Source organism: Elephantulus edwardii, unplaced genomic scaffold (genome assembly GCF_000299155.1).
Source record: "Elephantulus edwardii isolate Elephantulus edwardi_28Jun2011 unplaced genomic scaffold, EleEdw1.0 scaffold00032, whole genome shotgun sequence".
Taxonomy (NCBI): Eukaryota; Metazoa; Chordata; class Mammalia; order Macroscelidea; family Macroscelididae; genus Elephantulus; species Elephantulus edwardii.
Window position 1 is genome coordinate 1,400,518 of NW_006399782.1, and position 22,769 is coordinate 1,423,286.

The 22,769-nt window shown below is 37.2% G+C and overlaps 1 protein-coding gene across 2 annotated transcripts in view; it reads right to left on the bottom strand.

Annotated features, from left to right (window-relative positions):
• SENP5 (SUMO1/sentrin specific peptidase 5) overlaps nucleotides 1-22,769 on the bottom strand; it is a 35,559-nt gene that overhangs the window by 9,639 nt on the left and 3,151 nt on the right. For both annotated transcript variants that reach the window (XM_006884188.1, XM_006884189.1), the window contains exons 2-5: nucleotides 10,343-10,448; nucleotides 10,043-10,181; nucleotides 9,699-9,746; nucleotides 4,890-4,967 (exon numbers count right to left, since the gene is read on the bottom strand). In XM_006884188.1, the coding sequence (XP_006884250.1) occupies nucleotides 4,890-4,967; nucleotides 9,699-9,746; nucleotides 10,043-10,181; nucleotides 10,343-10,448 (371 nt within the window). The remainder of the gene's footprint in view (nucleotides 1-4,889; nucleotides 4,968-9,698; nucleotides 9,747-10,042; nucleotides 10,182-10,342; nucleotides 10,449-22,769) is intronic.

Sequence of the window (22,769 nt, forward strand, 5' to 3'; positions counted from 1 at the left end):
GGAAATACTTGCTACTCCACTTAAAATTTCATTTGTAGATGGAATAATAGAGTAGGTACTCAATAAACATTTGTACATAAGTTAAGTGAATTTTGTTGTTTTGTTTTCTTTTTGAGAGGACATTAGTGACTCCCCAGGTTAAAACAAGAATAAAGACTATTTAAACTACATCAAGTTTTTTCCCAACTAATTTCTTATGCTTTCTTTTTTGCTTTCTGTTAGTTAATGTTCTGATCTAGAGGAATCTTCTTGTCTATTGTGAGCTTGGAGCAAAGAGAATTTTCACACTTGACTGTTAGTTTCTCCATCCATAAACATGGGAGTGAGATAGGCAGAAGAAAAGAACAGAAAACTATTTCTTCCTACCGTAACAACTCTAAATAATTAAAACTATTTAAATAATATCTAGAATACAATATTAAAGATGACTCAATTCACCAGCCATGGTTTAGCTATTTTGTTTGCCTACAACTTACACTGTAAAAACATATTAACCATTTTCCAAAGATAAAATTCTAATACTTAATATGGTTTTCACAGTATTCTCCCACTCTCCAATTATAATTTTCTACCCTAGACAAAGGATGTGGAAAAGAGGAACTACCAATTTATCAACTTGGTAGCCAACGGTTCAGGTATTATTTGGACCCTATAAATAGCTACTTTGCAAACTTCCCTTCCCTGTGTTTCTTTTACCGCAAAGTACCTTTTTCATTTGTTTGTCTGGCTTTTAAGGTGATATTTTAAATCTGTACGGAAAAAATAACATATTAAGTGCTGTGGTGTCAACGGTTTACTTTTCCAAACGGCTTTTCTATCCCTTGATATCTTGAGGCTCCACCTTACTAAAAGCCTTGGTAGTTGATCAAAATATGGATATTTTGTCTCATTAGGGAACACTTTTTATCTACCAGATATTGTAAAACTGAGAGTTTTACAATATTTTTAAGTCTGCCCTGAGGCAAGTAGACAAGCTAAATGGGAAGCATCAGAATTGTGTTGACTAGACATGCTAAATGGAAAGCTTAGAATTACCTCAGCCTACTCAGGTGGTTAACTCGAAACAATATATAGGATACTTGGTGGACAAAAGGGAATTACTGCTTTGATTAAAGACTTGCTAAAGGCTAGAGTTCTGGTGGCTTAGTGGTAAGGAATTGTGCTGCAAGCACAAAGGGACATGGTTTGAATCTACCAGCTGCTCCTCCCTTGCAAATTACTGCCTCTGAAAAGGCACTGGAGGGCCAGCTATGGTTTCCAATTTGACAATACACAAACAAACAAAGGCTGGAATAAGGCATGGCCCACACTGCCATACCCTGGGGTCACGGTCTATACCTAGATGCTCCCATAAAAGAAGACTCTGACCTGGGATTTTCCCTCTCCACTTGCTGGGGACAGCCTCCTGACTTGAGCTAGTTGCCTGATGTCATCAACAACTGTGTGAGCTTCTTGAGGACCTTCCAGCAAATTGCCAAGTCCAAAAAAAGTACAGATGGGAGGTTTGAGGTCGGGAGGAGAAAGAGGAAGAGTATATTGTAAAAATGATGGAGTAGTTTGACGGAATGAACTTCTGGAACATTCCGACCTCCACCTTTTTGTTGTTAATTTAGCAATGATTTTTGTGATGCTCACGATTATAAAACAAGCGCCAAAAGGAAAACACTATAAATTTGATTTTTAAATAAACTCATGCTCTATTAATCACATTAGATCTACAGTTAATCTCAAAAACAGCATTCCATCTAGAGACGTCTTACAACTCCAAGATACCTTAAATGTTGGCAATCTCTGGCCTCCAAGCTCCTCGGGTATGTAAGATGTTTCATGATATGATCTTAATACTCAGCTAACTGAACTGTGCAGACAGCTTCTACTCTATCACTGTCTCTCCAGGCACCACCCGGCTTGCTTGGCTTCTGTATCCTTTAAATTCCTGTTCTCTCCATCTCTGTCTCACTGTCTGTCTGTCTCTCTCTCTCTCTCTCTCACACACACACACACACTCTCTCTCTCTCTCTCTCTCTCTCTCACTCACCTGAACATAATTTTATTTCTCTGACTTTTGCGTCTTACTCAACTCAATTACATATATGCACCTGTTCTGTCACAATTAGAGTACCTGAAAGGCAAGAGCTGAGGTGCATTCACATAAATTCTTCATTTTTAAAAGTACGGGGCATACAGAAATGCAAATGTCAGAGAAGTCATCAGATGACCTTTGGAACATATAATTTCCCTTTTTCTCAATAGGCCGATGAAACATGAAACAGGTAAAAATTGTGGGAAGCCTCAGCTAGGGGGTGGAATATCAATTTGAAGTTGAAGAGAAACCTCCCAGATTCTCACTCTTCATACAGCTTCCTCAAACCCATCCCACAGCCACTCTAACTCGTTGCTCCCTGAGTAGTGCCATCACATGGCATTTGATATTAGCTTTATTAGTAGATATCTTATTTTTGTCATTATTTTTTTAAATTTTTACTATTTTGTGTGTGTGTGTGTGTGTGCATGTGTGTGTGTGTGTGTACCATCAAACTGGATCTGACTGGTACAGGAGGAGATTGCCCCTCCTTCTCCGGCAGAGCATCTGGTGGATTCAAACCGCGTATCTCTGGGATTGCAGTGCAGCTTCTTGCCACTAGGCCACCAGAGCTCCCCAATGATGGGATATTCTTGATCTGTGCTGTCACATGTGACTACTTACACTTGAAATGGAGCTAGTATAATTAAGAATGTGCCAACTTCACTATAACTTCTCTCTGAACAAAGTTCATTTAACCCACGTATTTCCTCCATAAGGCAGATCCTAATTTTCTTGAGTAAAGTTTATTCAGGACACCAAACGAACCCAGAGTGATTATGTTAATATCACACAAAATAAACATTAAGACAAAAGTCATTACTAGAGACAAAAAAGGGTATTTTATAATGATGTAAGGGTCAAACGTTCAAAAAAAAAATCATTTTGGTGTGGCCCTGTTTTGTTTTCAAGGATCAAGAGGTTCCTGGACAAGCAACAAAAGCCGAACTGTACCATTCCTCAGTGCATTAGAATGAAAACTGGTACTACAATGAGGTACAAGTCCAAGACGGGACACTGGAGAAGCAGCAAGCTGGGTCTCTAAGGAGCCACACCCGTGCTGGCAGTGCACGTTCATTAGCATCACACTGTGTCAAGCTGACTGACATACTACCGTTTCAAGTTTAAAAGTACGTCACAGTCCCACCACTTCCCACGGAGTATGTGTAGGTTTTATGCACCCACATTTTCAATAAATATGAGACCAAACAGTTCTATACACACATGCACACGTGCTCTGCTGGGTTCAAATCCACCAGTTGCCCTATGGGATAAAGATGGACAGTCTCCTGCTGGAGGGTCAGCTATGAGTTGGTTCCAACTGGATGGTACATAACCATACACACACACACACACACACACACACACACACACACACACACAACACACCCCAGTGAACTCTGGTGGCTTAGTGGTAAGGAATGATGCTGCTGATGCAACGGTATGCAGTTTGAATTTACTGGCTATTATCCAGGAGAAAGATGGGCAATCTCCTCTCAGGGGATGTACTGTCTCTGAAAAAATCTGCTGAAAGGTTAGAAATGGGTTGGTTTCGACTCAATGGTACATGACAGTAACATATATGGACCAACAAGGACCTAAACTATATTAAGCAAAAAACCAAATGGAGAAACTTACAATGCTGTAATTTCTTTCTTTAATTGTACCAGCTTCCTGTTAAACCTATTATGGTGCTTTATGACTTCTTTGAATTATTTTTCAAATTCTATTCTCTCTAAATCATTTCCTTTGTAACCAATTACAAAACGTAGGTCTCACCAATACAGAGCAATTTCAACTTATGCTTTGTATTCTCCAACAGAATCTTATCTAATTTGTCATTTTCAGCTGTCTTGTCATTTTTCGTTCCCGACTTTTGCATAATACTCACGATGAATTTTTCTATACATGCAACTTTTAAAGAGGACATTTTTATCTAAGGCTGTTATGCTCCTATGAACTTTAAGTGTGAGAGAAAGATCTGGGGTGGGCACTCGTGTTTTCACTTAACTTTTTTACTGTGATTTAGGGAATGTGCACAGAATAGACTGGTTTCCAGTCAATCATTCACACATATTTTGTTTTACGACATTAATTATAACCTCCATATTGTAATAGCACTTTTCTCTCCTTGTCCTTGAATTCTTATTCCCACTCATGCTTCTATCTTTTCCCTTTCTGCCTTCAGAGTTTTATCCTTGGGAAAATGCTACCGTTTTGATCTAGTCCAGCTGGTTATTCTAAGAGATGCATACTTACTTCCCTGGTGTTACAGTTCACCTTACAGGCCCATCTACTGTTTGGCTAAAAGTTTAGACAGGGTTTAGTTAAGTTCCAGACTCAAAGGGGGATTAAGGGCCAGAGTCTTAGGGTTTCCACCAATCAGACTTTTAATTTCATTAGACTTTGAGGGGTAACAGGAAAAAATAAATTTAAAAATGGGAATGTATTATTTTATTTTACACAAAGTTCTATCCATAATTATTTTAGAAACATTATTCCATAAGATCAATGTATCCATATACTTAATATTTTAAGTTGTTTTCACATTTTTACCACTATCAGCAATCTGTTGAATAAACATTTATACATATATATAAAAAGCCGAGTGTTTTCAGTTACAGTACATTCCAATCAACTGCATAAACTCAATCTATTTAAAAGAAACAACTAATATATTAAAAACAAATTGTCACATTAAAAAGTCTGCTTCTAATTAACATTATATTGGTTTTAAAGTTCCTATCTTCCCACCCACCCCAAGTGGCATATTATCTGCATTTTAAACAGTTCAAAAACAAGATACCTTTTTAGTCCATCTTTTTACACCATTATATCCTTTGGTTACAAGCTGTCTATGAAAAAAACTGTTGAAGAAGTGAACCTAGAAGAGACACAAACAACCAAATAATATTAAGCTGCACCCAGACTTAACTTCAAAAGAGAATGGAATTTTTTTTTTAATTTAAATTTATTATTAATTTCAGTAAAAATTTACAGAGACTTTGGATTTCCATTCATTGTTGCACATTTATCGCCTCCCAACCCTCCCCCCCCAGAACACTACCTTCTTGGAAAAGTAAAAAGAAAATTATTTCATTGTTTTACAAACCCTCCCCCAGGTCCACTCCACTATGCAGCCTTTGCTCTAGACTCCTGTCATGACAAAAATACCTAATCACATATCCCTTTCAAACAGTTTTCTCCCTCATCTGTTTCAATGCAGTATACATTATTTAACCCATCTTTCTCAGTCTCTCCCCAAACCCAAGGTCAGTCCTGTTTTACAACAGTGGCACCATGCAGTATTTGTCCTTTTGTGACTGAGATACTTCACTCAGCATAATGTCCTCCAGGGTGACCCATCTGGAATAATACTGTATGAGTTCCTTGTTTATCAATGCAGCGTAGTATTCCATTGTGTGAATATACCACAACTTCTCTATCATTCGTTTGTTGATGGGCACTTAGGTTGTTTCCAACTCCTTGCTATTGTGAACAAAGCTGCAATAAACATGGGTGTGCATATATTTGCTTGGATGTCATTTTTGGTCTCTTTAGGATATATTCCCAGTAGTGGAATTGCTGGGTCAAGTGGTATCTCTATTTGCAACTTTTTGAGAAAGCGCCATACCATTTTCCAAAGTGGTTGCACCAGAGAATGGAAATTTTAAAATACTTGAAAATAGAACACACAAAAAGAAAAGAAAAAGTTTCTTCTTTAAGACAAAGATCAAAATACAGAAAATATATTAAGTAGTTTTCAGAGATTTCATTAAAAATTTTCATTAGAGTAGCACTCTAGCTATGCTAATTAGAATTATAACCAAGTACGTACACTATATGAATCTAATCAATTAGACAAATCTCTCTAAATTAGATGACAAAGTTGAAAGGAACAAGGAAAAAATTGAGATGATTACCTTGAACTTAAAAGTTATACATTGCAAAACTAAGCCCTTTTAGAGGATATACAGATTCTTGTTGCCATAGTAATTATTAAACAAGATCAACATGATAATTTCTAGCACCAAAAGACCACATGGAGTTGCACGTAGGTCCTGCATCCTGACTTCAAAATTCTAGTTTATAAATACCAACTCACCTAATAAAAATTGTGATTTTAAAGAGTTCACTAAGTAACTTGGACTCATGTGAGATGATGAAAGTGTTCCCCCAGTACTGTACTTCTCAAATTATGGTCAGCAGATCAGTATTACCTGGGAACTTGTCAGAAATGCAAATTCTCAGGCCCTAATCTAAACCAAGGGTTGAATCCAGGCTGGTGGTTTGAAGCCACATCTCAGGCGAAAGATGTGGCAGTTTGGTTCTGGACACATTATCGTTTAGGAAGCTATATGAGGCAATTCTGTTGTCTGAACAGAGCAAAGGAATACTGCTTGATTCAAAATCAAGAAAGGGGGGGTGTGTTAGGGCTATCTCCTTTTTCCATACAGATTCAATCTGTATGCTGAGCAAATCATTTGGGAAGCTAGACTTTAAGAAGAATGTGGCTTCAGGATGGGAGGGTGACTTAGCAACAATCTGCATTATGCAGATGTCACAACTTAACTTGTTGAAAGTTAAGAGGACTTGAAAAGCTTGCTGCTGAAGGTAAAAGACAACAGCCTTCAAAATGGATTACATCTCAACATGAAGAAAACAAAAATCCTCACCACTGGGCCAACAGACAACATGATAGATGGAGACAAGATAGAAACTGTCAATGATTTCATCCTACTTGGATCCACCCACAATCTGTACCTTTTGTACCAGCAGTCAAGAAATCAAAAGACAAGTTGCATTGGAAAAATCAGTTCAAAGACTAAAATACACATGATCCATGCCACTGTCTTTTCAATTACTTGCTAAGCATCTAAAAGTTAGACAATGAATCTAAAAGTTAGTCAACAGAAGAAGAACTGATGTCTCTCAGTTGTGTTGTTAGACAAGAGTACTGAACACCAATGAACTCCAAAAGACCAATGTCTTGGAGAAGGTGCAACCAGAATGCTTTAGAGGAAAGGAAGGTGAAACTTCGTTCCACACGCATGTTGTTAGGAGGGGCTAGTTCTTAGAAAAAGACATCATGCTTGGAAAGGTCGCTGAAAGACAGGAAGACATTCAACAAGATGGACTGACACAGTGATTATAACAACGTATTAGAGTATGACAGAGATGATGAGGATGGCATAGGATAGGGCAGAGTTCAGACCTTTTGTTCACAGTACTAGCATGGAGCAAGTCTACTCTGTGCCATAGGATTATGAGCTGTAAACAATCCGCTCAATGGTACACAACCACCACCAATCAGAAATGGTGAGAATGAGTAGCAAAATTTAACAAAACAGCAAGAAATAAATGTTAGAGAGAGTACAAAGAGATTGTAACTCACATGCACTGTTTGCAGGATTATAATATGGTACAACCACTCTAGAAAGTAGTTTGGTGCTTCCTCAAAAAGCTGAACATAGAAATCCCATATGACCCAACTATTCCAATGCTAGGAAAATACCCCCAAAAGAAGTTAAAACTGAGACAGAAAAAGAGATACATACACCTATGTTCACAGCAGTGATACAATAGCAAGAGAACTGAAACAGCACAAATTTACATCAACAAACAGATTGAGAAACTGTGGTACATTCACACAATGGAATATTGTGTAGCACTAAGGAAGAACAATTTCTTAAAATACTATATAATATGGGAGAGGCTAGAAATCATTATGCTGATTAAAATAACTGTCTCATAAGGAAAAATACTTCATAAGACCATTACTATTAAAACAGAAGGAAAACTGAGTAAAAATCTTCAAAAAGGGAATGGGAAAGGGGGTGGGGTGGAAATCACTAAGATAGCAGAGGTTAGTGGGCAAATGGCGGGGAATGAAGGAATAGGACAGATTCACTGGGGACTACAAAAGATGAGGTAATAATAGGCATTGTTCAAGAGAAATTAACCATAGAAAAATCAATGTGTATGAATGAAACATGAAACACAATGTAAATGAAAAACTGCATAAAACACAATGTACATTAATGAAACACAATATACATAAATGACTGTAGGCAAATCAATTTAAAAAAATTTAAAAATGATGAGATTGAAATTCTGCAATCTGGTTCTATAAGCTTTCCAGACGATTCCATCATACTTTGTTTGAGAATCAGTAGCTTCATAAATCTTCTAGTTGTCTCGAGATCAATGATTCCCTGGGGGCTTGTGAAAACACACATTGCTGAGCTCCACCTCCACCTTTTGATTTATAAGGTCCGGATAGAGTTTGATATTCTCCTTTTCTATTATGTTCCCAGATGATGTAGATACTGCTGGTCTAAGCCATTTCTCTGAGAACCAGTTAGTGGCTAAGTGTCCTTCAACCCCATGAAGGTTTATAACTAAATGTAGAGGTAATGAATTAATATTTATGCATTAAAATATTCTGCATTTATTTCTATTTAAACTTTCTGATTAGGAGATTCTGACATATTTGAGGATCTGACAGATTTGCCTGAATGATTCCTATTCAAAATGCAGAATACATTTGTAATTTGTAGTAGAAAGTTCTAAAATATTTTGTCTATATTCCTTAAAAAGTACTGGAATGCTGGAGAAATCCTAAGACTCACAATATTTATGTTTAATTTCTGAGTCTTATAGAGTATTAGACTTAATAAAGTATTCGGGAATGCTGGTGGTGTAGTCTGTAGGGAGTTATGCTCCTAATCCACAGATTCTCTGGTGGTTTGAATCTACCTGAGGATCTGCATGAGAAAGATGGGCAATTTCCTCCCAAGCAATTTTGGCTTTGGATACGCACTGGAGGGTCTGCTAAGTGTTAGTTCTGACTTAATGACAATGAGCTAGTAGCTGGAAAGAATTTGCCTGTTGAAAACAAAAGATGCCAAATAAAGCACTGGAAAACTTGGAGAGAAATATTAACATTAAATTTACAAAACATAGTTTAAATATATAATTAAGGACTTAAGAAAACTTAGAGCTTAAGGAAGTTGACAGTGTACTGATGTGACTATCAAAGATTAATCTAAGAGAAAAGTGAAGATGAATACTATTTTATCAGACTTTTAAAGAAAGTAAGACTAAGTTGAATTTGAAAGTTTAATAAAAATAGTCCCTTTTGTCCATCTTCCTACCAAAGAAAGGGGAAGGATAACCCAAAAAACACTCACCCTGAAACAAGCAAGCAGGAAACCCTTACTGCTGCGCACTTCCTACACAGAAGTGATTTGGTGAAATAAACTTACGCTCAGTCCTAACAAATGAGAATTCTAATCCTTTTTAAAAAAAATCTGAGGAATATCAGATAATTACATTTAAAAAAATCTCTCCTTTTATTACACTAATTTTTAAAATTATACAAAAGAGCCCTGGTGGCACAGTGTTAACATGTTGTGCTACTAACCAAACAGTTAGTGGTTCTAATCCAAGAACTGCTTCTAAGGAAGAATAATGGACAATCTACCCCACAAGGATTTACAGCCTTGAAAGCCAAGTGAAGAGTCAGAGGCTTGGAAGTGACTCAGTACTGGTGGGTAGTGGGTTTAGTACACAAGGACTCCACTCTCTTGAAAAAGAGTAAGTTTTCACTTACTTTGTCTGGCACTGCATCCATTATCAGTTCACCATACATATTAATGACCTATAAAACCAACATAAAACAACTTAAAAAAATTTAAAAAACAAAACATTTACAACTTCATGCAACCAAGAACTGCACAGCCACAATGAGTAACATTTTGCTACCATTAACAGTCACTAAACCCTTAGCATCTACGGATAGTAAAGAAAACAGTAAATAATAAAGAATATTTTATTCTAGAAGACAGTGTGAGGCCAATTCTGAGCTCATTTATTACACTTTAGTGTTCAATATTCTCTGCAGCTTTTCTATAATCTATTGTTGAAACTAACTTTTTAAAACCTACAAAAACTAACCTGGTCATTCAACCAATTCTGACCATCCAGGGTGGCCAGGTCATCCACGTCCAGCATGTGCTTGTTATAAAAAACACGGAAGTTGCATTTTTGATGCCTGGCTCGATAGTTTGTTATTTCTCTATTGATAAATGGTTTTCTGAAACAGAAAGATTTCAGAATAATTTTAGGAAACTTAAGTTTTACCTACTTTATTGCTAAGTAACTTGTTATAGCAAAAGAAAAAAATCACATATGCCAACAATCTTATTTTTTGCCAACAATCTTGTCAAGGATTTTAACTTCTCATTACTGACAAACCTATTAGAAAAGTCTTCATTAAAGACATCTTTTAGTCGCCCAAGGACATCTTTTTCACTGAGTGGGACCAAACTGCCATACTTCTTCATAACCTCATCCAGGAATCCTTAAAAATAAGAGGAAGAAAGAAAAGTTAAAATAGAAAAACTTTTCAGCGAAATCATTCTTCCAAGTTATACTTAGCCTATGTACAACATTTAACATAAAATTAGCCTGTATCAGAGTATTATACTATACTACGAAGCAATTATCTTTAAAAATTTAACAAAACTCTGATTTTTACTTAAAATAAATAGCAGACTTACTAGACTGACAGAGTCTAGAGGAACCCCCAAGATTATAGCCCAGACCTAGGAAGACATAATTTAAAATGGGGAACAGAATAAAAAGAAATTTCTTGGCTAGAATGTAAACTAGTCTTCAGTTAAATTCATTAGTATAAATATGCATTTTAATAGTTTCTCTAAGAAGTATACTAAACATATAGAAACATGTCACAAGGCCTTCGGAAATAAAACTAAAATATAATTTCTAATCAAGTATGATGAAGCTGAGACAAAATTTAAGGGTCTTACAAAAACACAAATATGGCAAGATCTTCACTGCTGGCGAAAGGGAAAAGCAACACCCTGGCTAACCATAACCCTGACAGTTAAGTGTACACAAAACAGAGGAAATAAGGAGGATGGTATAAACAATCATTCTAAACCAAAGATGGGAACATAAGGAATCTGGAAATGAAACAACCAGACATAATTATATTAAAGAGAATGTGGACACATGTAGAAAGTGTAACTGAACAGTTTATGTAACACTGTCAAAAAGGAATTTAATTTACTAAGTAAATCTTCACTAAAAAGAGTATTACAAAAAATAAAGAGAACTGCTAGCCACTTATCTTACCCAACTGCCTGTCTAAATTCAAGAAAAGCCTCTTGTACTTATCAATACAAAATGGACAGGAAGGTTCACAACACTGTTTCGTTTTGTATGGACAGAATAATGAACAAAGGAGTAAAAACCTGTTTTTCTCCTCTTACTCTCCCACCAGACAAGAGCAAATCAAAGAGTTTAAGATTAAAAGTTAAGAGTGTACAAGACAGAGCTGCTTGTTTAGGCCTACACTGGTTTAGCCTTTAAGCATATAGAAAACAAAAAGGCATTTCTATAACTTGATTTAGCTCCTCAGGGTAGGAGACAAAGATGCAGAGCTTCTAGCTAGGATTAGACCACCTATTTGCCTGTAGTGCCTACTGCATCAAATGGTGTAGTTAGCTCAGCATACCTCAGTGCCCACAAGAATGAGCCCACTAAAAGAAAATCTAAAAGGAAATCTTCGCTTGGGCTCTTAGAAACGTAAGCAGCCATCTAAGATACAACTCTTCTCATCCAGAGCAAAAGAGAATGAAGAAAGGACTCATGAACCACATAAAACAAAGCCCACACTAGGCTGAAACCAGAACAGCTAGATGGTATGACTAAAAAAGAGAGATAGAGATCAGATTTACTTGTCTTACTGGAGTAATTCCTAAGATTGACACTGAGACACCATTATGGCTTTCAGCTAAAGCCATTCCCAGAGACCACCTTTTTGTCAGCTAAGTGTTTATAGGAATTTTCTAGTCATCATTAATTAATTCACGCTAAGCCTCTGCAAAGCAGGATATCGCCTGCTTCCACCCCATTCTCATACTTGAACCCATACTGCAGCCACTACGTCAACCCATCTCGCTGAGGGTATTTTTTTTCTCTCTATTTTACCAAGCATCATGTCCCATTCTCCAGGGACTGGTCCCTCCTGATTGCATGTCTAAAGCACATGAGGCAAAGTCTCACCATGCTTGCTTCTAAAGAGTATTCCTGCTATACCTTTGTCTAAGGCAGATGTACTCATTTTCCTGGCAGTTTGTGGTTTTTGTCAATATTCCTCACCAACACCATACTTCAAAGGCACCAATCATTTCATTGCCCACCTTCTGTATGCATGAGTGAACTGAAAATGCCATGGCTTGGGTTACATGCATCTTAGTCCTCAAAATAGCACCTTTCCTCTTTAATACTTCAAAGCAGATCTGCCAAATGCAGCGAGTCATGTGATTTACTGACTGCTGCTTCCATGGACACTGGTTGTGTCTACACATACAATGAATTCCTAGACAACTTCAACTTTTTCTCCATCTATCATGATGTTGCTTACTGATTTGCTTGTGAGAAATTATATTTTATGTTGCAATATTAGCTATATTGACGGCTGTAGCCTTTCATCTCCATCATTAAGCACATCGAGTCCTCCTTCTTTACAACAAATAAGTTGTGTTGTCTGAATCTCGGGTTGTTAACCGGTCTTTCCTCCAATCCTTATATCAAGTTCTTCATAGACTGCAGCTTCTCTGGTATTTGCTCAGGATTAAGATTAAATAAGTGGAGTGAAAGGATACAATCTTGATGTATAGTTTTCCTGATTTTAAACCACACAGTCTCTCCTTATTCTGTTCAAATAGCTGCCTCTTGGTGGATGGGTAAGTTCTCCATGTGCATACTTAAATGTTCTGGAATTCGTATTCTTTACAATGTCATTCCTAATTTGTAATAAACAGATGTATAAAATAAAAAACAGCACCTGAGTGTTCCTTGGAGTAACCAATTATACAAGACTGTTGTTGTTGATTGCTGTCGAGTCGAGCATGACTCATAGCGACGCCATGAACAAAAGACCTGATGCCTTTCTAGAAATTTCTCTACGTTCATAGGGTTTTCATAGGCATGTGGTTTAGGAAGTGGATGCCACTCCTGCTTCCAAACCTGTCCTACAACTGGGAGCTCCACCAAACACTGTCCATATTGGAAAACTATTAGGGTGTTTAATACCCAATGGCACAGGTTCAGCATCACAGCCAACCCAGATTACCTCAGTACAGCAAATTGGCAAGCAGTGATGTATAAAGTAGAAGAATGTTCCTCCAAAATAGAGCAACACTAGTATCACTTGGTAGTGATTAAGTGTCATCAAGTCGAATACATAGTGACCCCCATGAATAAGACATGAACTCTCTTCTATACCTAACGTCGTTTCTTTGTCTGTGGAGTTTATATACAAGATTAAAAGGACAGTATTTGCTCAAAAGCAATGAGAGCAGAAAGGAGAAGAAAATTCAAATGAGGAACTCCTGGAGAAAATGTGGAGTATGCAGAAACACTGTGGGGAATGTAACCAGTGGTAAGGAGTACTTCAATGTACAAAATACCAAATGAGAAACTAACTTGCTTTGTAAACTTTCCCTAAAGCAAAATTAAAATTGGGGCAGGTGAGAGGAGAGGAATTCTGCTACTTGAGAAACTGCCTTTACCAAATACTATGTTTTTAAAAAGCCTCTAATAACGATTAAACATTAAATCCAGCAATGCTAAGACTCTTCTATCACTGAAATAAGTAAAATATTCATTATCTTCAAGACAGAATCAATTCATAATTGAACCCCTACTGGGTTTTGGGGGGTTAAAAGTCACACAAGAGAAGACTGTCCGTCCGTCCTCACTCAAAACAGCTGGTGGCATCAAATCACCAGAGAGGTACTGCTTTGGGTTTCTATCACAACTTCTTAACCTATTATACCACTAGAACTCTACAGATCTCAATTCCAAACAAATATAACTGGAAAGATGTGTTTACAATGTTAATTCTGATGGTACTATTAGAGAAAATTTAAAGTATTTTCTCCTGTTATCTCACTGATATAAAAATACTACAGTTCAAGGGCATTTACACTAAGCCAACCACTAAACAAACATAAGCCTCATTGCTATTAATTCTTAATGCACAGTGACCTTGTAGGAGAGAATAAAAATGCCAACAGGGTATTCAAGACTGTAAATATTTACTGCCTAATCTTTCTCCCACAGAGAGGCTGGTATTGAAAACCTGACCTTGTGGTTGGTTAGCAGTTGATTCTTTAACCATACCACCACCAGGGCTCATTTTGCCAAGCACAAGTTGATCTCATTTAATCCTTACTAATAGCCTTTGAAGACCTGAAGCACTTACTGATGATGATCAAAGACTACAGCCTTCATTATGGATTATATTTCAACAAAAAGAAAATAAAAATCCTTACAATGTCAATAAACAACAGGACAAACAAACACTGATATTTCAAAAGATTTCATTCTATCTGGATCCACAATCAATGCCCAAGAAAGAAGTCAAGAAATCAAATGACTCACGTATTGCACAAATTTGCTGCAAAAGACCGCTAAAATGTTACAAAGCAAAGACGTCATTTAGAGAACTGAGATGTGCCTGGCCTGAAGAAGGGTATTTTCAATTGCCTTGTATGCATGCAAAAACTGGGCAATAAATAAGATTGAAAAATAATTTACTTCCTTGAATTATGGTATTGGTGAAGAATATTGACTGTGCCATGGAACGCTAGAAAAACTAACAAAAATTTGCCTCAGAAAAAGCATAGTGATGTGGTTAATCATTGGGTCGCACAATTTAATGGGTGGAGGGAGCAGTGGGTAAAGGAAATGTGAACAATCCAATGTGAAAAACAATGTATGTGAGCTTTTAAGTAAACTAGTATACAATAAATATTTTACTTTTTTTAAAAAAAGTAAACTTATTAAGACTTCTGGTACTATGCAAATAATTAAAACATGCAATTAGTGTTAGGACTTGGTATTTTTAGGTGCCGTGGAGTTGAATATGACTCATAGTGACCCTTAGAAAAGATCTGAACCCTGTCTATCCTGTGCCATCCTCAACATCTCCGACACACTCAAGCCCATTGCTGCAGTCACCGTTAATCCACCTGGTGGAGGATCTTCCTCTCCTCTGCTGTCTACCTTTCTAAGTGTGATGTCCCTCTCCAAGGAACAATCTCTCCTAGCCCAAAGTATGGGAGACAAAGTTCATCATCTTTGCCTCCAGAGAACACGCTGGCTGCACTTCTCCAAGACATGTCTGCTTGTTCTTTGGGCAGTCCAGTGGGATATACAGTACACTTCTCCAACACCACACTTCAAGACATCAATTTTTCTTTGGTCATCCTTAGGCAGATGCATAAAAAATGACTGAAAAAACCATGGCCTGAATCAGGCATACCTTAGATTTCAAATCGACATCACTGCTCCTCAATAATTTGAAGAAGTTCATGGCTACAGGCTTTCCCAGTGCAATACATCTCCTGATCTCCTTACTACTGGTATTAATTATAGTGACTGTGATCCAAGCAAGATGAAGTCGTTGAGTCTCAACATTTTCTCCATCTACTATGATGTTGCCTATCAGTACAGTGGCACAGATTTTTGTTTTCTTGACTTTGAGAGTGATGCAACCCACATTGAAAGCTACTGTATTTAATCCTCTGCAGCAAGTGCATAAAGTCCTCCTCACTCTAGCAAGAAAGGTTATGTCATCCATGTAACACAGGTAGCTGATGAGTCTTCCTCCACTCTAGATGCCACGGTTTTCAGAGTCCAGTTTCTAGAATAATGTGGCTAGCATACAGTGTAAATAAGTACAGAGAAAGGAGTTGAATGATAGTTTAAAACTTTTGGGGCAAAAATACAGGCGAGTTAAATGTAAAAAATCATAAAGCACTTTCTGGTTCCAGCTGGTCTTTGTCAAATTATTACAGTCTGAGCACATTTAAAATTTAAAAAATAAAAAAATAAGGTGGCAATAGTTGGTCAACCTAATTCGTATTTTCAGGATATGGCACTCTGTGATATCGTACACAAATGATCAGAGTAGGAACTTCCAGCAACATCATTCCACTGGTCCAAACACCACTCACTAGCTTTGCTTTCCAAGAGGAAGACTAGCTACATTAAGTCCAGTCCTCACCCCCACCCCGACTCAATTTCTTTTTGTTTGGAGAGGGACCTGTTCCTTTCTCTGGAATGCACTTTCATTTTTTCTAACACATTAGCTCTTATTTTCACCTTCACTCGTCACTGCATCATCTTTCTCAGCAAACTTGACGTCCCTACACTTATAAGGCATTCAAGTCTCTGAAACTGTACCACCAAGCAGCAGCTCTCTTAAAAGCCACTGAAATTGCTGTACTCCCTCTGGTACCTCTGTGGTTGCACCAACCATCCTATTGTCTCTCCCGTAGTTCAATGTTTTGTGTGGGCAAGAGAGGCTGAAATCAGATCACTCACCACATTCTAACAATGAGATGGGGCCAGTCCTTGGAAAAGGGCACCATGCCTGGGAAAAATAGCTGCTGTCGTTGTTAGGTGCCTTTGGGTAGAGTATGACTCATAGTGACTCTATGAACAGATCTCAACACTTTCCTGTCCAGATCACAATCTCTGACATCCTTGAGCTCATTGTGGTAGAGTCACTGTGTCACTCCATCTGGTTAACAGTCTTTCTCTATTTTGCCCTCCTGCTACCTTTTCAAGAATGATGTCCCTCTTCATGGCATAGCTTCTCCTAGCAACATACCCAAAGTATATGAGACAAAGCTTCATAATTTTTTACTTCAGGAGCACTCCAGATGCACCTTCTCTAAGACAAATCTGTTTGTTCTTTGGGCAGTCCATGGGGTGTTCAGTACTATTCTCCAAACACAATTCAAAGGCATCAATTCTTCTGTCATCCTTATTCATTGTACAGTTCTCAGATGTACAGAGTGCTTGAAAAGACCATGGTCTAAATCAGGTATACCTTAGTCTTCAAACATCCTTGCTCCTCAATATTTGAAAAATTTATTAGAGAAAACAGAAGATATGTGAAAAAGGAGAGAATTCAATGAGACAGAGTAACACAATGACTGAAACTATAGGCTCAAGCCCAACAGCAGTGAGAATGGCAAAGGATCAAGTTGTTTTATTCTATTGTACACAGGGTTAGAGTCAACTTGAAAGCACTTAAAAACCACCACCACCTTATGCGTTAAACAGCCCGACTGTTCACTGGCTCAGCACTTAACCACTAACTTAAAGTTTGAAATTTCTTTCTAGTTGCCTCTTTGTGGGGAAAGCCGTGGCAGTTGGCTTCATAAAGATTACAGCTTAAACAAGCCTAAGGGGCTGTTTTATTCTGTCCTACATGGTTACCATGAATCAGAATCAACTTTACAGCAATGGGATAGGTTTTGAGGTGTTCTACTGCTCTTTTAGAAATGAAGACAGGAAAGCACAGGGAAGTTAAATAACTTCCTTAAGGCTAATTAGTTAGCATGTGTCAATCTGATTATAAACTGTTAGGAAAACTGAATATGCTGTTAATCATTATGCTATACTTTCTCCAAAGCAAGAAATAGCTATTACTTTCTGCCTACAAATAACACAGTTCTTCAATTTGCCTTACTGTTTTAAAATCCCAGGTTAAGAACTAGAGTTTATGGGTGGTACAGTTAAGCATTCAACTGTCAACTAAAAGGTTAAATGGTTAATGGTTCAAGTCTACTCAGAGGGAACCTAAAGACTGGAAATCTACTGCCAAGAAAACAGTCATCAAAAGACCTGTGGAGAACAGTTCTACCCTGACATACATGAGGTCATCATGAGTGGAAAATGACACAACTGTAACTGGTTTACTTTTTAAATTTTTTGTTGTTTGTTGTTGTGTGCTGTGAGTCAGAACTGACTCATAGCTGACCCTCCAGCAGGTTTTCCAAGACATTAAATTGCCCAGGAGATAGCCCATCCTCCTGCAGGGTATCTGGTGGAAATGAACCGTGAGCCCTTGGGATTGCAACACAGCTTCTTACCACTAGGCAAAAGATTACCCAGGGAGAGACTTCCTTAAAATGCCAGTTAAACACTTGCATTGACCAAACTGACTAACCAGAAAGGAAAAAGAGTTTGTAATACATAATTTACTTTAGAAAAATTAAAATTTCAATGTCACTCATAACACAAAGGATAAAAATGTCTGGAAATACTCAAACATTAGAATTCAAAACTCAACACATCCTGCAACTATAAAGGGTTACGTGGGGACGGTGGGGAGGTGGTATTAAATCAAAAGCTAAACTACAGATCATGTTAAGCCAACAGGTTTGGACAGTATTTTCTTGAGACTATAGATCTGAGCCACATTTCACTGCAACTTGAGACAGAGTTTACTGCATTTCGCACTTAGGAAATGCAATCATTTTATTCTCCTCCAACAAAATCCAGTAAAACCTATGAAAGTCAGAACCTGTGTAACAAGGAAATCTGTCAGAGGAGGAAAACACATTTTCCAAGAACAAAGCAAGAGAAAAATTGTTAGACTTCACCCTGCCAAAGGCAGAAAATGTGCAAACCCAGAAAATGAAGGCTGCCTCAAGTTAGAATCTGACAGGTTTCCCGGTACAACACAGGGCTCAGAAAGGTCTCACCAACAGAAAAGTCTGATATCAGGTAAGAATAAACTTAAGGAATATGTAATAGTTAAGTGACAAACACTACAAATTTACACTAAAAGACCTAAGTCATCAAATGGAGTAATTTAATTTAGACAGGAAAACTCTGTATTTTAGTGAAAGTATTTTACCTAATTGAAGTCCAAGCCATACTAAGTGAAACTCACTTTTCCCTCCCTTATAGACAAATCCAAAACCCACATGGGGACAAAAATGAGAAATCCCTGGAAATTTTTGAAAAGGACTAAAAAAAGCAGTGAACAGGAAGCAGAAAAGACAGGGTTATTGTTGTTGATGTTGTGTCCCATCGAATTGGAATCAACCCGCAGCTGACCCTCCAGTAGGTTTTCAGAGGCAGGTTAACTGCATGGGAGGAGATTGTCCATCCTTCTCCCATGAAGCAGCTGGTGGGATCTGAACTATGTGCCTTCAGGACTACAGGGCAGCTTCTTACCATTAGGCCACAACAGCCCAAAGAGAAGGGGAAGAGAACCAATTCTACCAAATTATAAAACTAACTATAGTAATTAAAGTGGAATAATGCAAGCACAGATATAGAGAAGCCAAAATTCAGGAAGAGGCTCATAGCAGGAAATAATTAATTACTTGATAGACAGCATAAGTACTGGTTATCTTTTATTCACTTTAATGTGAAGATTGTGGTAGAGATTCATTTTTATTTTTTTCCAAAAGGCTGAAATTATTTTTTAAGATAGTGATAGTACTAGAAAAATAATTTTATGTAAACTTGGAAAAAGAATAATGTTTTTAAGTAAAAGCTCTCGTGGTGTTATGTTTTAAAGTACATGGCATAAACATTTAAAAATAAAGTTGCAGTCCTCTTATAATTCATAACTGTTAATAAAACTCAATATTCCTTTTGTGGTTAGGTCTCTTAGAAAACTACAAGTAAAGGAAACTTTCTCTATTTGGTGGTGGTGGTGGTTGTTGTGTGCCAATGTCAGAACCGAACCATAGCTGACCTTCTGGTGGATTTTCAGAGGCCAGGGGAGATTGCCCATCCTTCTCTCACGGAGCAGCTGATGGACTCCAATCATGTGCCTTTGGGACTACAGCACAGCTTCTTGCCACTAGGCTACCAGAGCCCCCTTTACTTGGTAAAGAACATATATCAATAACCACTAGTAGGATCCAGTTTTAAGCAGGTAACAATCTCTTCTTCCTCTAAATCCATAGAAATTATTCTTCAAAAATATTAAAAATGAAGATATTTCTGCATAAAAAATGAAAGGTGAAGAGTTGTGGTGTTAGGTGCTGTTAAGTCGAATACAACTTATAGTGCCCCTATGAACATTATCTGAACCCTGTCCTTTCCGGTGCCATTCTCATCATCTCTGAAACGCTTATGCCCATTTGGTATAGTCACTGTGTCAATCTATGTTGTTAGGGGTTTTCCTCTCTTTCACTGACACTACACCCTTCTAAGTATGATGTCCCTTTCCAAGGTATATCCCCTACCAGCAACATGCCTGAAGTGAGGCGAAGTTTTATCATCTGTGCCTCTGAGAACTCTGGCCTCACTCTCTCCAAGACAGATCTGTTTGCTCTTTTGGCAATCCATGGGATACTCAGTACTCTTCTCCCAATACCATAACCCAAAGGCATCAATTCTTCTGTTATCTTTATTCACTGCTCAACATTCTGATGCACAGAAAGTAACTGAAAAGATCATAGACTGAATCAAGCATACTTTAGTAAAACATCATTGACCTCTGTACATACTTTAGTATGACCTTGTCCTCAGTACTTTGGAGAGGTCCTTGACAGCAGACTTTCCCAGTGCAATGCATCTTTTGATTTCTTGACTGCTGGCACTAAAAGTATTGACTGTGGATCCAAGTAAAACGAAATCATTGAGAATTTCCATCTTTTCTACACCTAGCACAATGCTGCCTGCTAACCCAGTGGTGAAGACTTGTATTCTTGATGTTGAGATGTAATCCATCTTTGATCTTCTGTGTTGTTTCAAGTCCTCTTCACTTTAAGCAAGCAAGGCTGTGTCATCTGCACAAAACAGGTTGTTGAGGAGTCTTCCTCCAATCCTGATGCCACATTCTTCTTCATAAAGACCAGATTCATGAATGATTTGCCCAGCATACATATTGAACAGATATGAAGAAAAGAAACAGCATATCTTTCTTGATTTTTAACCCACACAGTACTCCCTTACTCTGTTCAGACAACAGCTTCTTGATCTAGGTTTAATATAAACCCAATTAAGTGTTCTGGGATTCCCATTCTTCTCAACATTAAGCATAGTTTATTATTATCCACACATTATAAAGTCAAATGCCTTTGCACAATCAACTTTACAAAGGGAGGAAAGCCATGTTGCGTCTTAAACTGAGAAACTCCCATTAAGACAAAAAATAGAGGAAGTTCCCAAGGACAGCCCCCAAAGCAGAGAGAAAATTAGTGCAGGAAAATGCAGCAGCACTGTGGGAGGTCAGGAATCTGGATGGAAGCATCTCTACTTGGCTTGTGTCATATGCCAGCAGTGAGAATCAAGCTAAACTTTTAAAAAGGGCATTTTCTGAGATTCTATCATTTTTCTCCCTTCGTCTATGAAAATACTTACTTACATTACAGATTACTAAAAGCAAATTCTGTAAAATCCTTCTTCATATAGTATGATCTTCTTTAGGTCATATTACACTCATACAATATGCCATTATTTAATTTATTAATTGCATGTGGAAGTGCTATGTCTGTATTTGTAATTTTTGTTTGTAGATAAATGCTAACTTTTTCAGGTTTAAGTTGTATTAAGCCTCACATTAAGTTGGGAAATAAATTTTTCTCTGTTCTAAACAACAGAAAAAATTGCTAGCATGGTTTCTGTAAGAAAGAACTTCTCTGCTGGAGAAGGAGGGACAATTTCCTCCTATACTAGTCAGATCTGATTTGACGGTACATGCACAAAAAATAATAAAGTAAAATTTAAAAAAAAAAAAGAAAGACCTTCTTATACATATTTAATGGTTGGGAAAGCGAAGGCTATTGTCTGAATTACCAGGAAATAACTTTCCCAAATCCCGCAGGGGAAGTTTTAGAACAGTTTGGCATATTCATCTAGATATTTTCTTCTATTTTGCAATCTGGTTGTGTTTGATGTTTTCCCCACTTTGTATAGAAATATTTCAATATCAAAATAAAGACCTGATTAATTCTTTACTAGTTGCACTAAATACCATTACCTAGATAGGCCATAAATTATAATTCAATAGAAATACTCATCTTGGTTGTTTCCAGATATTTTTTTGGTTTGTTTTTTTGTTGCTGTTGTCTTTTCAACCACCATGAAGAATCCAACAATTAGTGCCCCCATATAAATTTATCTGTACTCATTTATAAGTATCTAGAGAAATTCCAATGTGAATAGGTAAAAGACCGATTGCTATGTTTTCAAAAAATGGCTAGACCAATTCACTTCATGGGTAGATTTTGACCAAAAATACTATTTTAAAGCAAGAATCAAGAACTAGTAGCTACAAAGTAAAAGACAAGTTTTACTATGAAAGAACAAAAAATTTGTGTTACTTAAAAATAAAGTTGGAGTGTTGTCCCTTTTATCTTTTAGAAAGGGAAGCTCTTCTACCATTTATAACTAGTTTAACTTTTTTCTTTTTTTTTTTTTTACCTACAATAACACTACATCTGTGAAGGAAGGAATCAATGTATACTGCTCACTGCCTGGTCCACTGGAGCTTCTCATGCAGTAAATTAAAAAAAAAAAGCGATCCAACAGAATATTCAAAGGGAAACTATATATAAAAAAAAAACAAACCAACAGCCAAAAAGAATTTTAAACTTAAAATTTAAAGATACAAACTAAACAAAAATATTTCATGTAATCTATAACCAAGCATACAGTAACTAACATTTGTAAGGCAATTTAAAAATTCCCTTAGAGTTTTCAGAGAATTTAAACCACGCCTCTATGGCAGTTCAAAGCCACCAGCAACTCTAAGAGCAATCTCCTGTGTGATTTATAGCTTGTCAAAAGCCTGCGGGAGGGTCAGCTATAAGTTGGATCTGAG